At 39.6% G+C, this 19,860-nt stretch overlaps 1 protein-coding gene across 1 annotated transcript in view; it reads right to left on the bottom strand.

Annotated features, from left to right (window-relative positions):
- The window catches only part of wwp1 (WW domain containing E3 ubiquitin protein ligase 1), a 31,642-nt gene extending 19,311 nt beyond the window's left edge, over positions 1–12,331 (bottom strand). The window contains exons 1-6 of the mRNA XM_084340938.1: positions 12,096–12,331; positions 4,206–4,262; positions 3,820–3,910; positions 3,536–3,674; positions 657–781; positions 161–313 (exon numbers count right to left, since the gene is read on the bottom strand). Coding sequence (XP_084197064.1) covers positions 161–313; positions 657–781; positions 3,536–3,674; positions 3,820–3,889 — 487 coding nt within the window. The 5' untranslated portion in view covers positions 3,890–3,910; positions 4,206–4,262; positions 12,096–12,331. The remainder of the gene's footprint in view (positions 1–160; positions 314–656; positions 782–3,535; positions 3,675–3,819; positions 3,911–4,205; positions 4,263–12,095) is intronic.
- Positions 12,332–19,860: the final 7,529 nt, after the last annotated feature.

The following is a 19,860-nucleotide window of genomic DNA, read 5'->3' as shown; positions in this document are numbered from 1 at the left end:
GCACAATGATTAGATACCAGTGTGTTGCATCTGCATTCATGTTTCTGTGCCATTTTCTCTCCCTGTGTTTCCTCATTGTTTGTCATCCACCGATAAATGTGCGAATTAAAAGTGGCAACCCCACTATCACCCACCCCTGAGATATAAATACTCAGCTCACTGGTGCCATTTGCCGCATTGCCGTTGGTAAGCGGTGCCAGATCCTCCTGGTCAGTGACAGTCAGGCCGTCTAGGTAGACAGTTAGCTCCCCTATGGGAACCACAGCTCCCTTCTGCTCCACACTCAGTTTCAGCACCTCCTTCACATTCTCCACTGTAGAGACAAAGCAAGGATGGTGTGGGAGGAGGCACTACAATAGACTGACATGAAAAACAAAACAAAGAAAACCACTTCCACAGAAATGCTTCATCTACAATGTTCACGTTAGAGAAAAAGACACATTGATCATTGTGTGCAACTAACTTGTTGTCATGGTGATTGTGGGTGTGTATGTAGCAAAAAGACAGGGTTAGTTCAGAATACATTAAACCATTTTCAGTTAGTCTAACTAGCTGTTGTCAAGTCCTAGAGCAACTGTGCCACAACTGTCTGTGTTAGATAATGAACATCTTGTATCATAATATGGTTCTTTAGATTTGATATAGCTTAATCATACATTTTCTGTCATGCTGCTCCAAGGCTTGAATCAGGTCTAACGTGGCTTTGCCCAGCAGAGCGTCTGCCTTCAGGGTGTTGTGACTCCATACTTTGAAGTCCACCTGTGTGTGCGGTGTTACATTCCTAGAGAGTCAGAAACACACAAACAAACAAAAACATGGAATTCTTAAAACAACTTCTAAAACAACCACAAATCACACAAATACACCATCATCAGAAGGACAGGCATAGATCTGGTCTATTGTGTGTAATATACAAAGCAAAACATAACAATGTCATCGTTGATGACTGACAGTCATTGACCTCTGAGTCCTGTATGATCTTAACGCTGTGATTTCAAAAAGGCCCCCACCAGAGAGCACCAAAAAGTTGTGTCCTTTTGAGAGTTGCCGTAAGGCAGGAGGTGTTGGCATTTGTGACATGTGGGAGAGAAAATGAAAGGACGTTATGTCTCCGTGTCCAATTTTTTATTTTCTCACTAAACCAGCTCAGTTAGGTGGACCCAAGACGCTCTTGTTGCATTGATCGCAGCCATATTTCTTTTCTGTGGACTACTGTTAGTGTGTTTCTTTTAGCTGTTCAAGCTTCTGAGGCTGGATACAACTAAGTTGCGGACATGTGGCGTGGACACAAAGACCGGCACCAGGATGTATGTTGATGGGACACAGTTTTCTCAGCTGGGTGAGATCAGTGGGTCAGAGCAACAGTGGGAAACAGTGTTGACTACAGTGATGAGCTAACTCCTGCCTTATGGCATCTCTGAGGAGACACAATACCTTCCCAAAATGTTTGGGGAGGACTAGTGAATACATCTTAGTGTGGAGAGCAAGAGACATGAGGTGACATATGTACTACTGCTCCGCCTCAGAGAAGGAAAAAAACAACTATAACTTAGATGCTTCTCATTCTTCCAGTTTCTCAAATTTTTCGACATCTGCTCCCCCTAGAAAATCTCACAAGAGTTACTTGTCCTTGCTACTGGCTTACCAACTGATGTGCTGGTCTCACACAATGCTGCTTTCGGTCCTTACACAAAATGAATACTACACAGCACACTCAATGTCACCCATGGGCAAATCAGCCTCAAGAGAAATATTTAGGATCACAGCCTAAGCATAGGATCACAAGCACGGCATCACTCTGTCTTATCAGCAACAATTACCAAAGACAATAAGCATTTGCACTGACATGTCATGGCATGTGGCTGAGCCATTTGGAAGTCAGACAGCTATAAAAGTGTTCAGGCCGCTGGCTCCACTAGTATCTCTAATGATACAAAGAGCTCTGTGTGTTGTCGCACAGCATTTTTCTTGTTCAAGTAATTATCAAATGAGCCACCTGACGTTTGCTTGTCATTATATTTTGAATTTCTGTAGAATAAGGTTGTTTTTAAACTACGTTTGTTACTTAAGTTAAACAACGTCAGGCAGACCAAGGCAAATTTCTGCACCAGCGCCAACATACTTAAAGTGCAACTCTCACCAAAATGCAACCTAGGCTTTTTTTGTGAATGTACCCGAGTCAAACCTTCATGTAAAAGCATAATTAGGATGAAAAAGCCACTTTTAAGATTTACCGTAGTTTTGTTTTCGGGTCAAAATCATTTTCAATTGCGTGCTAGGGGCAGCTGTATGGTAGCATCAAAATTGCTATTTTTAAGACACTAAGAAGACTCGACACAACATGATGCTCACCAGGGTCTCTACACATGAACACGAGCATTGAGAACATTGTTTGTGTACACAGAGTTTACTAAAAAGGTTTTTGAACAACTCACGTTAGCAGTAGCTCGCTCCGCTCGCCACTGTCCTGCCAGTTGAGATGCGTCGATCCCCGAGTGCGGCGTAACATGGAGCTTTCTCCTCCATGTTACGCCGCACTCAGGGATCGTTGCATCTTGACTGGCGAAAGGCTACTGCTTCTGCTAACGTGACTTGTTCAAAAACCTTCTTTTTAGTAAACTCTGTGTACACAAACAATAGCAATAGCCCCTAGCACGCAATTGAAAATGATTTTGACCCAAAAACGAAACTACGATAAATCTTAGAAGCGGCTTTTTCGTCATAATTATGCTTTTACATGAAGGTTTGAGTTACACTTTAAAGATCTCTTATAAAAGGTGGACAGAACTATTGCTCCATATTTCGTTCTCTACAGATTTTGTTACAAGTCCGGGGCATTTTAAGATCAACATTGGCTATCTTGAGGAACATTCTGGAAAGGGGGAATATGAGAAGACAAATGTGTGAGGTAGTTTCAACTCAGGAATTATAGTTATCTGTCTCTTATTTTATCATATCCAAATAATAAAGTGTCTGGCGATTCATGAGATGTCCTTAAAAACTAAGCTCACTCAACATAAAATTGCGTATATATAACTTCACTCTATACATTTATTGTGAACACAGTAGGGTTGCTGTCGTGACGACATTTTCCCACCAGCTAAGAAACCTAAGAAAACTTTTTTTTTTTTTTTATAAAAAAAGACGCTCACCATCTGTGGAGCGCTGCATTAATTTACTGCTAATGCCAACCAAACATTTCTACTACTGCAGTACTTCTACTACTACTTATCATGTCGATCAACTAACTTCATTCTGGTGATGTGATAAGTGAATTCTGACTCCTAATACTCTGTGGTGTGACTCTGCTGCTGTAGCGTCCGTCATTCTACTAACCATCGATAAAGAAAGCCGGTGGACAAGTAATGTAATCGGTGTATGCCCAAAAACTGGAAAAATGAATACTGTGGCAAGCCTAGGACACAGAAGTTTAAAAAAAAAAGAAAAAAGTGAAGGAACAGACCAACAAACTGGCATTAAGGTAAATAGACACAGACTGTCAAACACACAGAGGAGGCAAATGGTTGCTTCTTACAGAATTAGCCTCTCATCCCATTTAGGACTGGAGGAGCTGTGAGACTTCGCTGTGCGCCGCGACTCCCCCTCCGCTGTCACCTCCACATAAATGGAAGTCCCAAACAGGCTCTTCTTCCTCTTGATTTTGGCACAGGAAACTGGCGATGGATACATATAGCAAGTGATGAGACTAGCGAAAAATTGTACTTTTTACATTTTACATTCATTACAATTTCAGCATAAGGCCTTCTTCAGATATTCAGATTAAATTATGTTATACATTATTGATCCTTGAGGACTCACCGATGGCATGGAGCTGTGACGTTCCTCTGTGGTTATGGCTAGACTCTGCTCTAGATGAGGCCGTGGCCATGTCATACACCACAGTGGGAACCTATAAAAAACACACACACACAAAAACATAGCAAACATCAAACAGATGAGACATATTGAATTCACAAAAAGAACCAGGTGGACTGTGTAGGGTTTCAATAAAAACACAGCTGAGGAGTTGTAAAAGCTGTTTAAGCATACTGTGAGCATACTGTAAATGTTTGAGGTCAAGGCCCTACCAGCTCTTAGCTGGAGATATTCACCTGCATTAAGTGTAATGTGACATTATTTACTTAATGTTGTAATTGCTTCGTGTATTGCAATGACATAATGCTGGAAAAACAATCTTTACTCACAATTGGTGTGTGCTGCTAGACCCTCTGGTTCAGCCCACTCCGTGTCCCATGATTCCTCTAAAACAGAAAAGAGCTCATTTTTAGGACAAAGCTTATAAAGGCTGGTGCAAACCTCAGCAGTTCAGTCTGATTAGATACCAATTTATCACTCTGTATGTGTAAAATGATTGAGCTGACTTCTCCTATTTCTCACAGCCTTCCATCTGTAAATGTGCTGACAATTTAAGCGGTCGACTTGATGTTTACTTTTCTGTGAAAGTCACAGTGGCACAGTAAGATCAAGTATATCCATTAAATGACCTACGCAGATCAAGCATGAATTGAATGCAGTCACATCAATGTAAAAGCTACAAGTACACATATGTAGGTACACAGGTAGAAATATGAAATAAAGATCTTGTTCTGCCTTAAGACTGCAATTTCATAAATCATAATTTATCTGGAATCTCTTTAATCTACATTATCAATATTTAATAATATAGTGTGCCAATTTTATATTGAAGATTTGATATTTCTTTTCTCATTACAAGAACCTAAAAGCCTCAAATCAGTTCAGCCGATACAAACTTGTTGTCTTTGATTAAGGAAAAACTATCAGAAAAAACAAATAAATTATGAGACCATAGAAAAGTTTCATAAAATCTTAACTTTCCTTAATCCTCACTGATTACAGTATACTGTAATGTAACCATTATTAATACAGCAAAACCCTTCATACTGTATATGTCACACAAGTATTTGATGCCATGTTATGAAAAATTTGAAAAACATAACATTTGTAGTAAGTAAATAGGTTGCATGTGTAATAACAACTGATGTCAGGAAAATCGGACATGCCAGCCTCCTCCACAGAAACCAAGAGGACAAAATAAGACGACAAGGTGAAAAAACAGGCCCCTTAATTGTCTTAGCTCAAGAAGTCACTACACCCACTGTTTCCTGATCATGTACCAACGTTAGGACCAAGTGCTTTTTGATATGATTAAATGACCACAGCACCATGTTGACACAAAGGCTGGTTCATCATCCAGCACAGACCCCAAGATGGAGCAGGCAGCTTTTAAGCAGCTTAGGATGAACTCAATTAAGAAGATAGGGATAGTCCGTGCCAGAATTAACTGATCAGTGTGCTACAGGGCAGATGGTGAGAAAAATTATCCGAGTCAGCAGCACGTTGCCAGGCAAAGCTAAGTCTACTATTTTGCTACTCTTAAAGCTTCAGACCAAGTGAGTCCATTAGTGATCTGCTAGACATTTTAAAGTAAAAGCTCTGTGCCTGAGTTAGTTTACCTTATTTTTTGAACCCATCAGTTACTTTAAAAGTGGAAAAACCTCTAAGTAAAAATAAACCATTTCTAGTTTTGAAGTTTACTTCACACCAAATAAATTGCCATTACAATAAGCTGAATAAAAGCAGAAAATGTGACACATCCCTTATCCTTTTAGTAAAATAGCTACATATGGGAAAAATATTAAGCTTAACATAAAACAAATGTTGAAACTTTGTTGACTTAACATGCCAACTATGTTGCTAATCTCGATATATACAGCTATTGGGAGACAAAATGAGGCACAGCAAGGAAATCAATCACTGAGCAAAACAACGGATCCTGACTATAAGGAAGAGGCTGACTGGTTAACAGCACTCCACACAGAGTAGGCAGGTTGCAGCTATAACAGTAAAAAATTGGGGGATAAATGACAGGGATTGGACAGGGTCCAGCAGTCATCACATCAGTTATTTTCTGCCATCACTCTCAAGGGTAAATGAAAACACTTATTAGCATGGAAACAGACTGGCCTCAAATCCCCCTGAACTGCTTATATGGACTGACTGACACATTGGTCAACAGGTATTATGCCAATATGCTGAATTTGTTACACAACAAGGCTTTTATATGAAACAATAAATATGATTTGTCCCTTGGAGAAACTATTACTCATTAATTTTCAGTTGATTAACAAATGGATTAATCAACTAATTGTTTCAACTCTAATCTCAATCTCTGTTTAAATACCTAATTTAAATGGATGAGAATAATCCCTGAGCTGAGATGAACTAAAGTCACTCAGCAGCATTTCAACGAGAATCGCATCCTGTCTAGGAAATGTCAGGAAAGTTACCAAGTGTAGGGGTTTCAAAATGTAGGAGGTGCGACTAATAATTATTTAGAGTAAGAAAGAATCTGACTTCAGAATCAGAAATACTTTATTGATACCTGTGGGTGATCAATAAACATAACAGAAAATAGTCGAGTGCAAAAATGATTGACGGCTGGCAGACAATGAACAGCAGTCAGACTCTCCTAGTTAAATGTAAAAAGGTTCCCTGTGAAGTTTCCCTATCCATGTTCGCCAGCTAAAAGTTTATCAAACATGCCATGTGCCTCCAGGGGGTCAATACCACTGAGTACCTTTAATCATGTCATATTAATTTTATAGTACTATTATATTCAGATGAAAACATAGATTTGAAATGTAACTCACTGCACACATTGTATATGTCAAACTAGGGTTAGGAGTTGCCGTAAGGCAGGAGTTGTTGGTGGTTGTGACATGTGGGTGAGAAAATGAAAAGAAGTTTGCTGCTGCTCAATGCACTGACGTCATGTCTCCATGTACTGTTCATTATTTTCCTATTAAACCAGCTCAGTTAGGCGAACCCAAGACACTTGGTTACATTGATGGCAGCAGTGTTTCTTTCATTCCTGCCATTGGAATTTGCGTTTTTCCTCGGTAGGTTGTTTCAAGGTTATGAAGCTGCACAAAGCCAAGTTTACGTAACAGATATGTGGTACAGATATGAAGACTCTTTTAAACCCAAAGTGGAGATGTAAGTCAGTGGTGAATGGAGACAGTTTTCTCGGTATGGTGAGATCATTGGGTCAAAGCGACAGCGGGAAACGGCAGTGACTACAGGTGGGTTAACTCCTGCCTTACGTCAACGCTGAGGGGACACAGTACCTCAAATTCAGAAACGCAATGTCCGTTTTCTTGAGTCTATGGCCCAACATGTAAATTAGGTTTCAAACCTGACATGAGTGAAAGTATTGTTATTAATGAGATATAAATGCATCAAACAAGCATTTTCCATGAATGAGACGTATACACTTTGAAATAACATCATGAAAAAAGAAAATTTAATTGTATGTAAGGTGTTTGGTTCTGTCAGCAATTTACCAATTTTGTTAATCCATAAAAAGGTGTCCGGTTCGGAGTCAAACATTATTGTAAGTTTGGACACCTTGACTTTTATTTAGACCTTAAATTTCATTTGAATACCCACAGCATGTTATTATTTCTTCAATTACACTAGTGGGAATCTTTCAAACACATCCACGTTAACACTCGGGATGGTATATATCTAATCAGAAAAAACATGAGCACAATGTGGCACGTCAGGGCCTCTTGCTTGTTTGAAAATAACCTACAGTAAACAACCCCAATCAGCACACTTATTCAGAAAATGTAACATTGTTATTATTCAAGGAAGTCTGGAAGTGTTTTGCAGGGAATAACACAGTGACTAAGAGATTAGCAGCATGTCTTCAAACAAGAAGGACCTAATCAATTCCTGGCACGAGCACTTTCTATATGAGGTTTTTAAGCTCTGCCTGTGACAGTGTGGATTTCCTGGGGGTGCTTAAGTGTATTCTGAAAATCAAAATACAAGCCAGGTGGTGTGCTGTAGGGATCTCCTTATCAAGTTTTTTCCCCCTTTGATCCTGATCTATGCCAATACCAATATCCTCTTACACACTGTAAACGCTAAGACCTCCACACTTTAACACATTAACATGAATTTAAGGCAATATTCTTTTGAGTAGCTCTGCTTAAAGAAAAACAGACTGCATCACAGCTCTCCCTTAATGGTTTTCTTTAGTGTCCTACAGCAATTTATGAATAAAGTTCATTTTAGTAAATATCAATTGAGCAGACCAGCTTGAGGCATCTCTATTGAAGTTGTCAAATTTGCCTTAGGCATGACTGTGAACTCCGTATTAGCAGACACTGAGCCATGATTTAATAGAGAGCCTTATGACAGAGAATAAATGTATTGAAACAAGAAAGAACTTTTAGAGTTACATTATTTAATGCAATCTTGATCATGTTTGAACTACCAGCTTACTACGAAAACCCCACCAGAATACCAGGTATTTTAAGTGTTGTATACTGTGTATTTGTCTGATTATGCTGTGCAGATGGACGGGAGTGTAAACTCAGCGTCCTCCTCTTTAATGCCCTGTGAAGACATTCAGCAGTGTACAGAGATGAGATCTGACAAATTGATGTATGAAAGACTTCCACACATTTAACCACTGTCAGCACATTAGTCATACACAACAGGTCCCTTAAGAGATATAGAGAATAGAGTTTAAAATGCACTGCCTTATACAGCCTTGGTCGGGTTAAAAAAAAACACAGCAAGAAGCTGCAACGGTTTTGTCTTCAAGTCAACATCTGCTCACCAGCTCTTGGCCGCATTACATATATGGCCTGAAATAGCATTTTTTCCAGGAGATGATAAACATTGAACACATAGGATCATTTCACTGAAGTTAGAAAAGCACAACTCTGAATTTAAAACATGCCATGTGTAGAGCGCACAGTAATATTATTCTTTATATCATGGGTTCTTTTCAGTTTTTCCTTGTGTGAATGACTGGTTACTTTTACTGTCTTATGTGCCGGCCAGCCCTGTTGTGCAGGGGTGGATTTGCTTACAAAACAGCTAGCGCCCTGCTTACTGCTAAACAATACACTTTATATTTTGTGGTGTGTGTCTGCATACATGCCATAGCTTCTTTAGGGAATCTGTTGACAGACCTAAGAACCTGCACTCATACGAGGAGGATTAAGGTTCTCTGATCTCACACACAGAACAAATTACACACCAGCGTGGACACTCAGACCCATGTACACAGTATTAGCTGCCTGCACTGGAATACATCTGGGCAGACCATGATGTCAGGGGTGATGTTGCTTACATGGGCAGGACTGAAGAACCCCTACAACACACACCCCCACCCCAAAAAAACAATTAATAAACCCAGTAAAAGAGAAACACATTTATGTTAAGTTCAGCCAAATAATAAATGACAAATTATGCCGATGGAAAGTCAGGCATTGTTTCTTACGCATTGAGCTCCACTAAGCAAGTCTCAGTAATGTGTGCATGTGCAACGCAGTTCTGTTACCCCATTATCATATCTTCATATCCCATCAGGAGTGTTTCAGAAGCTGAGCAACGTGCCTGCCATGTTTTTTGTGCTTCTACCATGGGTGAGTAGGCTATGTAGTTAAATGGTTTCATTGTATGTCAGTTTTAAATGTTAATAATTCAAACTGTGTTGTGCTGTCGATCCCGAGTGTGCACAGGGTGTTTGATTTTGAATACTGACCAGGAATCTGGGGGTTAGTCCGCAAAACATTTCTGGAGCTTCACAGCCAAACAGCACTGTAGCATTCTCCTTAACAACTGAAGTAGGTTGGGACTTGTTATACAAGGTTAAAAAAACAAAATATAAAAATGGCTCATCTGGTGTACGAGTCTTCAGAAGCCACCAGATTGATTTAAAAGACATTATTAAGACAGGAACGCACATTCGAGCTCCTGCACCCCACTTCAGACGGGGCTTTTAGCTTAACAGCTACAGTGAAGATTTCTGCTTTAAAAATTAAGTAAACACATCTTCTCAAATCGTTTTGGGATCTTGTGGCTTTCAGAGACTTCTATTACACCGGACGAGTTTTGTGGAGCCATGTTTCTTTTCTTTAATTGTTGTTTTTACAAGAAAAATAAGTCTCCATCTACTTCAGTTGTTTAGGAGAATGCTGCAATGCTGTTTTATATGACTATAAAACATCACCCGACTTTCCATCAACATAGGTGTGAGTAGATAATGATTCAATTTTCATCTTTGGCATAACTACCCTTTAAGCCACAAACTTTGTTTGGATCAAAATAAACACAACCCTTAACTGTATTTAGAAAGACATTTTATGACAACAAGAGGCAGGAGAAGCTACAGTTTTACCTGCCAGGTTCTGATCAGTCCATTTAGAAGTTGTGTGATTTCACTGCAGCAGTCTACTGACCATCAGTTACCCCTAAATAGCTGTGTGATAACTGCGTAGTTTAGCCTAAATGACAAGACAGCTTTAGATTTCCCTGCGTACAGTAAAGGCTGTTAAGTGAACAACAATGTTCAGCCTCACTCTCCTTTATCTCAACAACAATCAGGGGCTGTTAAATTCTCACAGCTTTTCTTTATGTTGGCATGAAGCACTAGAGTCACACAGCGGCGGCAGGCTACAACTCCCACTTTCCCCGGCAGCTGCTTTCTTGCTCTCCAAAGGTCAATGTCTATGAGTAGTATGAGTGTGTGTGTTTGTGTGTGTGTGTGAGTGAGTGAGAGAGAGAGAGAGAGAGAGAGAGATGTCAGAGAGAGACACAAACAAGTATATTTCAGAGCCAGCCAGCAAAAGTTACTGCTCAAGTGACAGCTTCCTGTGAGTAATGCATGGCATTAATATATACAGTATGACAGTAGCTGCCAAACCACTGTTCATAGCTGAGAAACAGCAGGACACACACTCATGGCCCTGAAATACAATACCAATTGTCAAGAAAACCTTATCAGCCACTGAAACAAATAGTAATGCTTGACCAAGTCTCTCTGAGCCCATGCCTATCAGCAGAAGTGGAATGGAAGACGACCGGGCCTAGCCTTGATTGATAGGGATTCCCATTAGGTGTTAGCTTGGTTAGCCATGTTAGCCTTGTAACGCATTGTGCTCAAAATTATCTGTCTTTCCTAGTTAGGGACCGTTACAGTACAAGTGTTACATTGTTCTTGTCCAGTATTTACAGAAGTTGTGCTACTGCAATGTAGCAATGCTGTATTAAATAGCAGTGTGGCTCATGTCAGGCCTATGTTTACCTGCGTCTCAAATAAGTAAGTAATGCCTTGCGTTGTTCACGTCACGACCCCCAGCTCTATTGTGCATGACCAAAGAAACACATGATAGACAACACATGTCAACACCTTGAAAAGTTAGAGGTACCCAATGTTTTGATTGAATTATTGAGTATTAAAAGAGAAGACTGCTCACACTTACAAACTATCTGTCGACCACACGCTAGCAAGACCTTGTTGATTGTTTCAAGGCAAACACTGACCGTCACACACAAACTCTGATATGGTTAATGATCACTGGCTAACTTTGGATGATCTACTGTCATGCTAACGTTAGCAGACAGAGTAAGAGTAACTTAAGTAATAGGCAACTATTGGCCCGAGGATTGTTATCTGATTCAGTGCTTGGTTAGCTTATGTTTGCACCAGACATATCACATACGTACCAGTATCTGTCAAATAAGGCTGGCTATCTTCATGTAACCATGTACTGGTACTTGTCTCCAACGAAAGCTAAAGTCAGCTAACATGAGCTAACGGTAGCTATCAATAAGCTAGCCAGCTAGCCCCAGAAAAAAAATCCCCATTTTCGTGTTATTTCTCAGAGTAGCTAGCTCTATGCTAGCTGACTATACTTCTAACTACCGTTACGACATCAAACTCGCTAGCCAGTTGGTAATATCAGCACACAATGAAAACATTCAATGCGTTTGGTCAACCTTTAGCTGTTACAACTTACAGTAGAGCAGACACGGCTAGTTTAGCAAGCTAACGTAACAAACTTGGTCAGAGTTAGCCATTATCCTCCCAGCTAGCCGGCTAACTAATTTACTTAGCAGCTTAGCTAGTTGTCCGCCATCACCGAGCTAACATAGTCAAACAGTTTGGTTGGATGTGGAAGACAGACTTTAAGAAACAGCATCTGACATTACGAGAAAGTCGTGAGTTACATATGCAGTTGTGTTTTTACCTTGTCCGTTGCTCCGCTCCTGTCTACCCTCAGTGTCTCTGCCGTTGTCTAACGTTACGGTTGACAGTAAAATGCCCAACCGTACAGGCCCCACAGTCTGCTACGGTTCTCTTGCCATCTCTTTGCAGAAGCCTCCAACCAGCAAAACACACGGGCGACAGGCGCGCCACCCCAAATATTGCTGTGTAATAACACGGGACGCGAGAGTTAACCCTCTGAGTCAATCATTACATATATGAATATATTATGATGTTACTGAACAACCTAGCAACGCAGACTAATTTATGGAAAAATACACCAAGCCATGTACTTTCCCTGCACATATCATCTACAAGTGTAATTTAAATATTAATGATATGTGTATCTTTTTTTTTTTTTTTTTACTTCTATCTTGTCTACTTGTCAAAGTGAATGTAAACACATCATTCCTATTTGTAATGTGAATTATAATTATTTTCCTTATAAATATTTCTTAATTTTCTCTTAAGCCTACTTGAATTAATGTATTGTTCTATTCTCATATTGCACCAATTTTCATTGTTTCTGGTGTCTCCTGCAGCAATGATCCACACCAACTGACAGGCCTATTATATTTTATTTGCTGTTAGTATATTACAGTGATTCTCAACTTTAGGATCTATCGGGGTCCAAAGCTAAATCTGAGGGGTCACGAGACAATAAAATAAAGGAAAACAGACATTTCTGTTACCTGAAAGTGTGTTTTTATATATCACTCTGGTTAAACTACTCACACCTCATGTCTACAGTGAGAAGATGGCCTGTGGTAAGGGGTCACCTGGTCAAGTATCCCCATTTATTTTGTCAAAGTGTTTGAATTACTTTTGTCTTATAATTTATTTGATCAAGACTCCTACTCTGTTAAGCCACTGTTAAAGTGTTTACATGACCTCAAAGCTTGGATGTCTTTAAATTTTCTAAATTTGAATGAAAAAAAGACAGAAGTCATGGTCTTTGGTGGCACCTCTGTGATCCCCCCTAGTTGATCTGGGTTCTTTGGCACAGTATCACAAGCCAATTGTGAACAATCTGGGGGTAAAAGTGGATGCGGACCTTAAATTCTAAAGCCAGATTAAAGCTGTGGTGAAGTCGAGTTTTTTCCAGTTGAGGCAGCTGGCAAAAATTAAACCAGTCCTTCAGAGACAGTACTTTGAGACAGTAATCCACGCCTTTGTGACCACTTTGTGATTACTGTAATGCACTTTATATGGGGGTTAGTGGGTCCTCCATTGCTCGTATTCAACTGGTACAAAATGCTGCTGCACGTCTTTTAACCGGCACAAGCAAGTATGAGCACATTTCACCTATTTTAGCTTCACTCCACTGGCTGCCCGTCCATTTAAGGATTCATTTTAAAATTATTTTATTTACTTTTAAAGCCTTGAATGGCCTTGCCCCATCTTACCTCTCTGAGCTGCTGCACCCCTACACTCCCAGCCGCTCCCTCAGGTCAGCAGACCGGCTGCTCCTGACAGTGCCTAAAGTGAGCATTTGCCGTTGCAGCTCCAAAACTTTGGAATGGATTGCCACTGCACATTAGACAGGCCTCCTCACTGTCTCTTTTTAAAACGCTTCTTAAAACAACCCCTCTTTTCTTTTGACATCATGTAGGGTGTTGATTGTATGATTTTATCTGTATACGTGCATATTTTTATCTTGTGCGGGCAGTGCATTTATTTTTATTTTATTTTATTACTTTTATCTTTCTATTGCGTACTTCATCTTTTTATTGTGCTTCTATTGTGTTATCTATTTATTGTGTTTTATCTTGTTGTGCAGCACTTTGGAAAACCTTGTGTTTGTTAAAATCGTGCTATATAAATAAAGTGGATTGGATTGGATTGAAGAAATATATTGCAGAATGACATATTCACATTGTTATTTATTAAAGGGACAGAGTGGCACATTTTGCACTTCTGGCCTCAGCTCATGTAATTTTCTTCTTTGCTCTGTTTGCCTGCTTTAGAGGCTTCTGTTGTAGTCTGGCATGTCAGCTCATGACTTTAAGATCCACCCTACATCAACATCAGCTAAAGCTTGGTGGTTTTGTAGACTCTACTTCCCTGAGTAAACAAGTTTGACATTTATCATCTTTGAGGTTTGAATCCAGTGTTTACAGTGAGGTTTATATCATCACAAGTCTGGCAAGTACTGGACCACAACACCAGGCTAGGTTCTTATTAGGTCTTATGGGTCTTCATCGTCAAGCTTCTCAGTGTTTTCATTTCCACGGCACTGACATCTTTGGCTAAAGCTTGAATGAATTTAAAAATGTTTTAATGTGATTGAAAAGCCATTTATGGTGAAAGAGTGAAACCATGGTGGAAGAAATGGGAGGGAAGCCCAAGTTATATACCATTTTCCATTTTCTCTCATTCTCCCCCTTTTAATAATGATGTGCAGAGTGACAGCAGCTTTAAATCAGCGGTTCATATGAGCCAAGCAGGCTGTTAATTATCGTTCAAGTCAACAATCAGCAGACAACACTGATTTCACCGGATATCTTTTAACTTATATTCTGGACAAAATCAATTTGAACCAAGCACAGTGTGTTAGGACATCAGAACAAGCAGTGTTTGTGGAGGTTGTGTGGCCTTGAAAATGAGTTTTCAAAGCCAGGAAAGATTAAATCACAACTGTTGACTCTGTAATATTGATCAGCAGTGATATTAAACCTGAGTAGATCCAGTCTTATTGTTTTGTGCAGTAGGGTAGTAAAAAAATTGTTGTTCATTGCTGGTGTAAAACCAGGGTGACCAGATCTTAATAAGCCATGCGTCAGATTTGTGTTTTTGGGGATGCCTTTTTAAAAAAATCCAACCTTTTTGTATTATTTCTGCTTTAATATTATTCGGTTACAAATTCTGATATTGGTAGGCAGATATTTTGTTATGTTATTGCAGGAAAAGCTCAGGTGTAAATGATAACATTGTTAATGGTATTCCACCTGATATTCAGCAGGTCAGATTTAAATTCAAAAACTATTAACAAATACAAACTGACACCCATTTTGTAGACAGTTGCCACTTAACAAATATTAGCCTATAAAAATATTTTCTGTAGGTTATTTTTGAAAACCTTTATATCAATCAATGGTTTATTTGAGTTTGTCAAGAACTTTAAACAGATATTTATTCATTATCCTGAGGTTTCTATTTGGTTCCTTATGATACATTTGAAGCTTGGGTCATAAAGGTCCTAAAGAATGTAACCTGGCCTTGCAAATCTTTAATATTTCAATGTAGGTATGCTCTCTCTGTGTGTGTGTGTGTGTGTGTGTGTGTGTGTGTGTGTGTGTGTGTGTGTGTGTGTGCAGGCCAGCAGAGGACGCCAAAGTACACCTTTGTAAACACTCTCTCCACATTTACAGTCGTGGTCTAAAAGTTTACACACACTTGTAAAGAAAATGTGCATCATGGCAGTCATTTGTTCCAGTGATTTCTACAGCTCTCATTTTTCTGAGATGGAATGAGTTTGAACACAATACTTTGTCACAAAAAACCTTCATGAAGTTTGGTTCAATAATTAATTTATTATAGATCTTCTTTGACCCAAATCTGCTGCTTCAAAAAAGACATACAGCAAATTTAATGACCAATTGTGGTGATTATAGACAGCTGTGTGAATTGAATCAAAGTTTCTTCGTAGCATGGCCTCTTAACTACTTCTGAGTGATCATGGTTGATCACAGCTGATTACTTTTCTGGGTCCCTTTTAATAGGGGCTTGTTTGAAACTCAGCCATAAAAACTACAATAGAAAGAATACAATAGAAAGTCTAAAGAGCACACAGTCAAGCATGTTGGTGCATCAATGTGGGCTGAGAGGCTGCCGTGCCAGAAAGAAGCCCTCGCTCCAGACACGGCACCTTAACGCTCGACTGAAGTTTGCTGCTGATCACATGGACAAAGAAAAAAATGATTAGATGATCACAAATAAACATCAAAAGTGATAAATGAATGGCTAAATCAGGCTAGAATTGAGGTTTTGGAATGGCCTTTCCAAAGTCCTGACTTAAACCCCATCGAGAACATGTGGACTGTGCTGAAAAAACAAGTCATTGCCAGGAAATTTAGTTGAACTTTACCGATTCTGTCAAGAGGAATGCTTAAAAATTCAGCCAGAGGATGACCAGAAGCTTGTGGATGGCTGTCAAAAGCATTCAACTGAGGTGAAAATGGCTGAGACATTCAACCAAATATTAGAATTGCTGTTTGTATATTTTTGACCCAGCAGATCTGGTAATATTTTCATATTATATAATAAATTAATTATCAAATTTAACTTCATGAATGTCTTTTATGACAAAGTAGTATGTGCTCAACTCATTCCATCACAGAGAAATGAGAGCTGTAGAAACAACTGATGTGTTTTGTTGTTTGTTGGCTCACTCAAAAATAATTAATTTCCTAAATAGATTTTCATGAGCCTGTGTAAAAACGAGCACACCCTTGTAGTAGCAACATGTGTTAGGGTTAGGCATAAAAGGGCCCAAACGCAACACACAGAGGTAGACAGGTGGTGGTTTATTAATAAAGAGAAATCCAAAGTGCAGTTAACAAGAAGGCAGGCTGAACTAAAAACTTAAGACGAAACAGAGAGTCACAGGAAAGAGAAGCAGGAACACGGAGGACAAATGCGGAGCAATGCAGACCAGACACAGGAAATGCAGACTCAGCAACAAAGTATGAAGGAAAACAAGATCTTATTTTATTTTTATTTTTTTTTGTATTTGTTCGGATCCCCATTAGCTGCGCTCTAGAGCACCGCTAGTCTTCTTGGGGTCCACATTTAAAACCATTTAAACATACATCTACAATCACAACACGAAAAAGACAAGGCAAGTCAACACAAACTTACATTAAATTTGCACAATCGGATTGTCATCTACATCAAAGAACGTATGTAAGATACTCCAATGTACAGTGGTTATAAAATAAAATAAAATAAAATAACATAAAATAAAATAGAATAAAATAAAAAGTTAAATCTTAAATTCACAGGGGATAATTAACAAACAAAACACAAACACAACAACCTGATAAACATGTTCACAAGCAAATTTTATTATTTCACACACACATACAAATATTAACTGCCACTCACACAATCAAGATTTAATGAGAGTATGATTGACAGTGAATGGTCATTACAGGGCCAGCGCCTCCCTTGGTTCCCGTCATAAACTGGCAATTGTCAGGTCAATTTGTCTGAGCAGATCTCCACTTCGAGAGCAGCATTTCCTGTGTGAGCAGGTGGACCAGGAATGGACCAGCAGACATGGCAGACATGTGGATCTGATCTACTCTGGGCTGACATCTGGCAGGCAGAACCCCAGCTGATTAACTTCAATGTTCAAGCCATGTGCCACTCTGCCAGCGCTAAGGAGGGGTTTGACAGTCAGTGTAGATTTCTGAAATGTAACTATCCTCTAAAATCATATAAGAGTAGGTTTCTAAAGACATTTTAAACTAGGCTAAAGCAACACTGTCTGGCACATGTGCAATCTTACATTTGGTGCTCTTGTCTTGTAAATGACCACATCTGGTCTCAGAATATGAAAAAAAAGTTACTAGTTATAACAAAAACTGGACGACTTCAGCACAATTAATAACAACAAAATACATTCATAAATGCAACAATAAAAGATGTGTTTCTTCAATAAGCAAAACAACTCTGGATCTGTAATGATTCATTTAGCCTGGCTGGTAACTCTGCACACAGTTGTAAAACAAACTAACATCATAGTGATTATATTCCTATTGCAAACAAAAATAACGCTAAGGCCGACGATAATAATGTGTCGTGCTGTGCAGTGGTGATAATGTTACAAATAAATGTCTCTCACGGTTCAGAAAGGAAATTAATAAACCCTAACCCTAACTGTGCATACATGCACAAGCACGCAACCAGGGATTAGCCTGGGAACAGAATGAATGTATGGTTATTAACCTTTACATATTTCATTATTTAAAACTACGAAAATACTTGAGACGGCTTCAGATATTTGTGAAATGGCTACCCCCTCGCCCTAGTGTAGCACCGTACCCTATCCAAGCTGTCCTACTCTGTCCTCTGTGCCCTGAGAAAGGTGTACTTGAGCACATCCTCAGCAGCTGCTCTACCACCCTATGGAGGGGGCAGTACGAAGAGGTGCTGAAGGCCTGAGGCCATCTCCAAAGCACTGACCAACAACAAGAACGTCCAAGGCCAGAGGAACATTACCTTTATCAGGGCTGGTGAGCAGCTTCAGTCAAAGCCCAGATCAGCAGCTGGTCTGCTTACCTCTGCAGCATACTTGGACCAGCTCGAGTTCCACTTTAGGACCACATTATGACAACTTCTGCGAGGCAAGAGATGGTGCTCTCATCCGCCTTGTCAAAGCAGGGTCTCTTTATTAGGGGTCATCAGATATGGCTTTTTCAGGGCAGACACTGATACCGATTATTCGAAACCAAGGAGGCTGAAAACCGATATTTGGGACCAATATTCATTTGCAGTAAAAATTAAACTCTTTGTGTCAAAATTATGAACAACCAGTGATGGATTTAACCTGATACAATTTACTCAAGTACTGTTATTAAGTACAATTTTTAGGTACTTTACTTGAGTACTATGATTTTCTGCTACCTATACTTCCACTCTCCACTACATTTATTTGATACATTTAGTTACTAGTTAGTTCGCAGATTCTTGCGATTAATTGTGACGTGTTACCAATCAGATGGTGTTGTAGGCGGGACATTGTCTGATCGGTCTGCCCCTACTCTTTATAGTGCTGGCAGTTCCCTGGAAGTGCTGTATGAAAGAGGCAAATTAGGGGAGGTGGTCACATTTCACTAGCTGGTGGATCAGTACCACAGGAGAGGCTGGAGGGCCTGCTGTGTGCCCTTTAAAGTAGAGTTCAGATGTTTTGCTGGCCGCTCACTGTTCAAGGTCTATACTCTTCTTGGCTTCACTGGTGCTACACAAAGGGTGGCTTTGGATCAGGAGGAGCGATGTGTGGGCCAATGCTGCTGGGACACAAGCCAGGGTCTCTTCTCCCCTGTTGAGCTGTCTGCGCGAGGGCATATCATGTTAAAAGACCTAAAAACACCTAGTGACCTCAGGAAACATTGCAGATGATGTCAGTTATGCATCTGTTTGAAATCAGTGGTGAGGTATGTTAAATCTTTTGCAGGTGAACTCTTAGACTATAGATTACTTGTAAAGCAGTTCAAATGAAGAAAAGTGAGAAGACTGGATGCTCTCTTCTCGGCCTCGTCCCACCGGCTGTATTTCACAATACCTATATGAAACATATGAAAATGTACAGCATTGGTCTTCCCATTTCCACACAGTCCTTTCAATTTTTTGCAGGTAAATGGACATTTACATGGCTCTCTCCTTTCTACATGTAAGTATGGTGATTGATCATCCATCGTGTCACAATAAAACAACACTGTCCCATTCACTGACTCGTCAAAAACACCAGAAGCCTCATTTATAAAAAAAATGTACTCAGATTTCTACTTACTTTATCTCTGTCATGATATAAGGTAGAAATCTTTCAGTGCCATGCAAAATGGAGAATGTTGTGTTTTGTGGGCCCACTTATTTAATCCATGTTGGAACATGCTCAGATCGCTCAGCACGTCCTTGTTAAAATTTGTTCATATCTCCTTACAAGCAGACCCTAAGACCCTAAGACTCGTAAATATGTCCATCTTTACAAGTACTTTTTATATGAGAATGAAATCAGAACAAAC

This window comes from Pagrus pagrus (genome assembly GCF_965226575.1).
Source record: "Pagrus pagrus genome assembly, chromosome: 20".
NCBI classification, from domain to species: Eukaryota; Metazoa; Chordata; class Actinopteri; order Spariformes; family Sparidae; genus Pagrus; species Pagrus pagrus.
The sequence above is the reverse complement of the archived record's forward strand: the minus strand, read 5'-3'. Positions and strand labels throughout refer to the sequence as shown.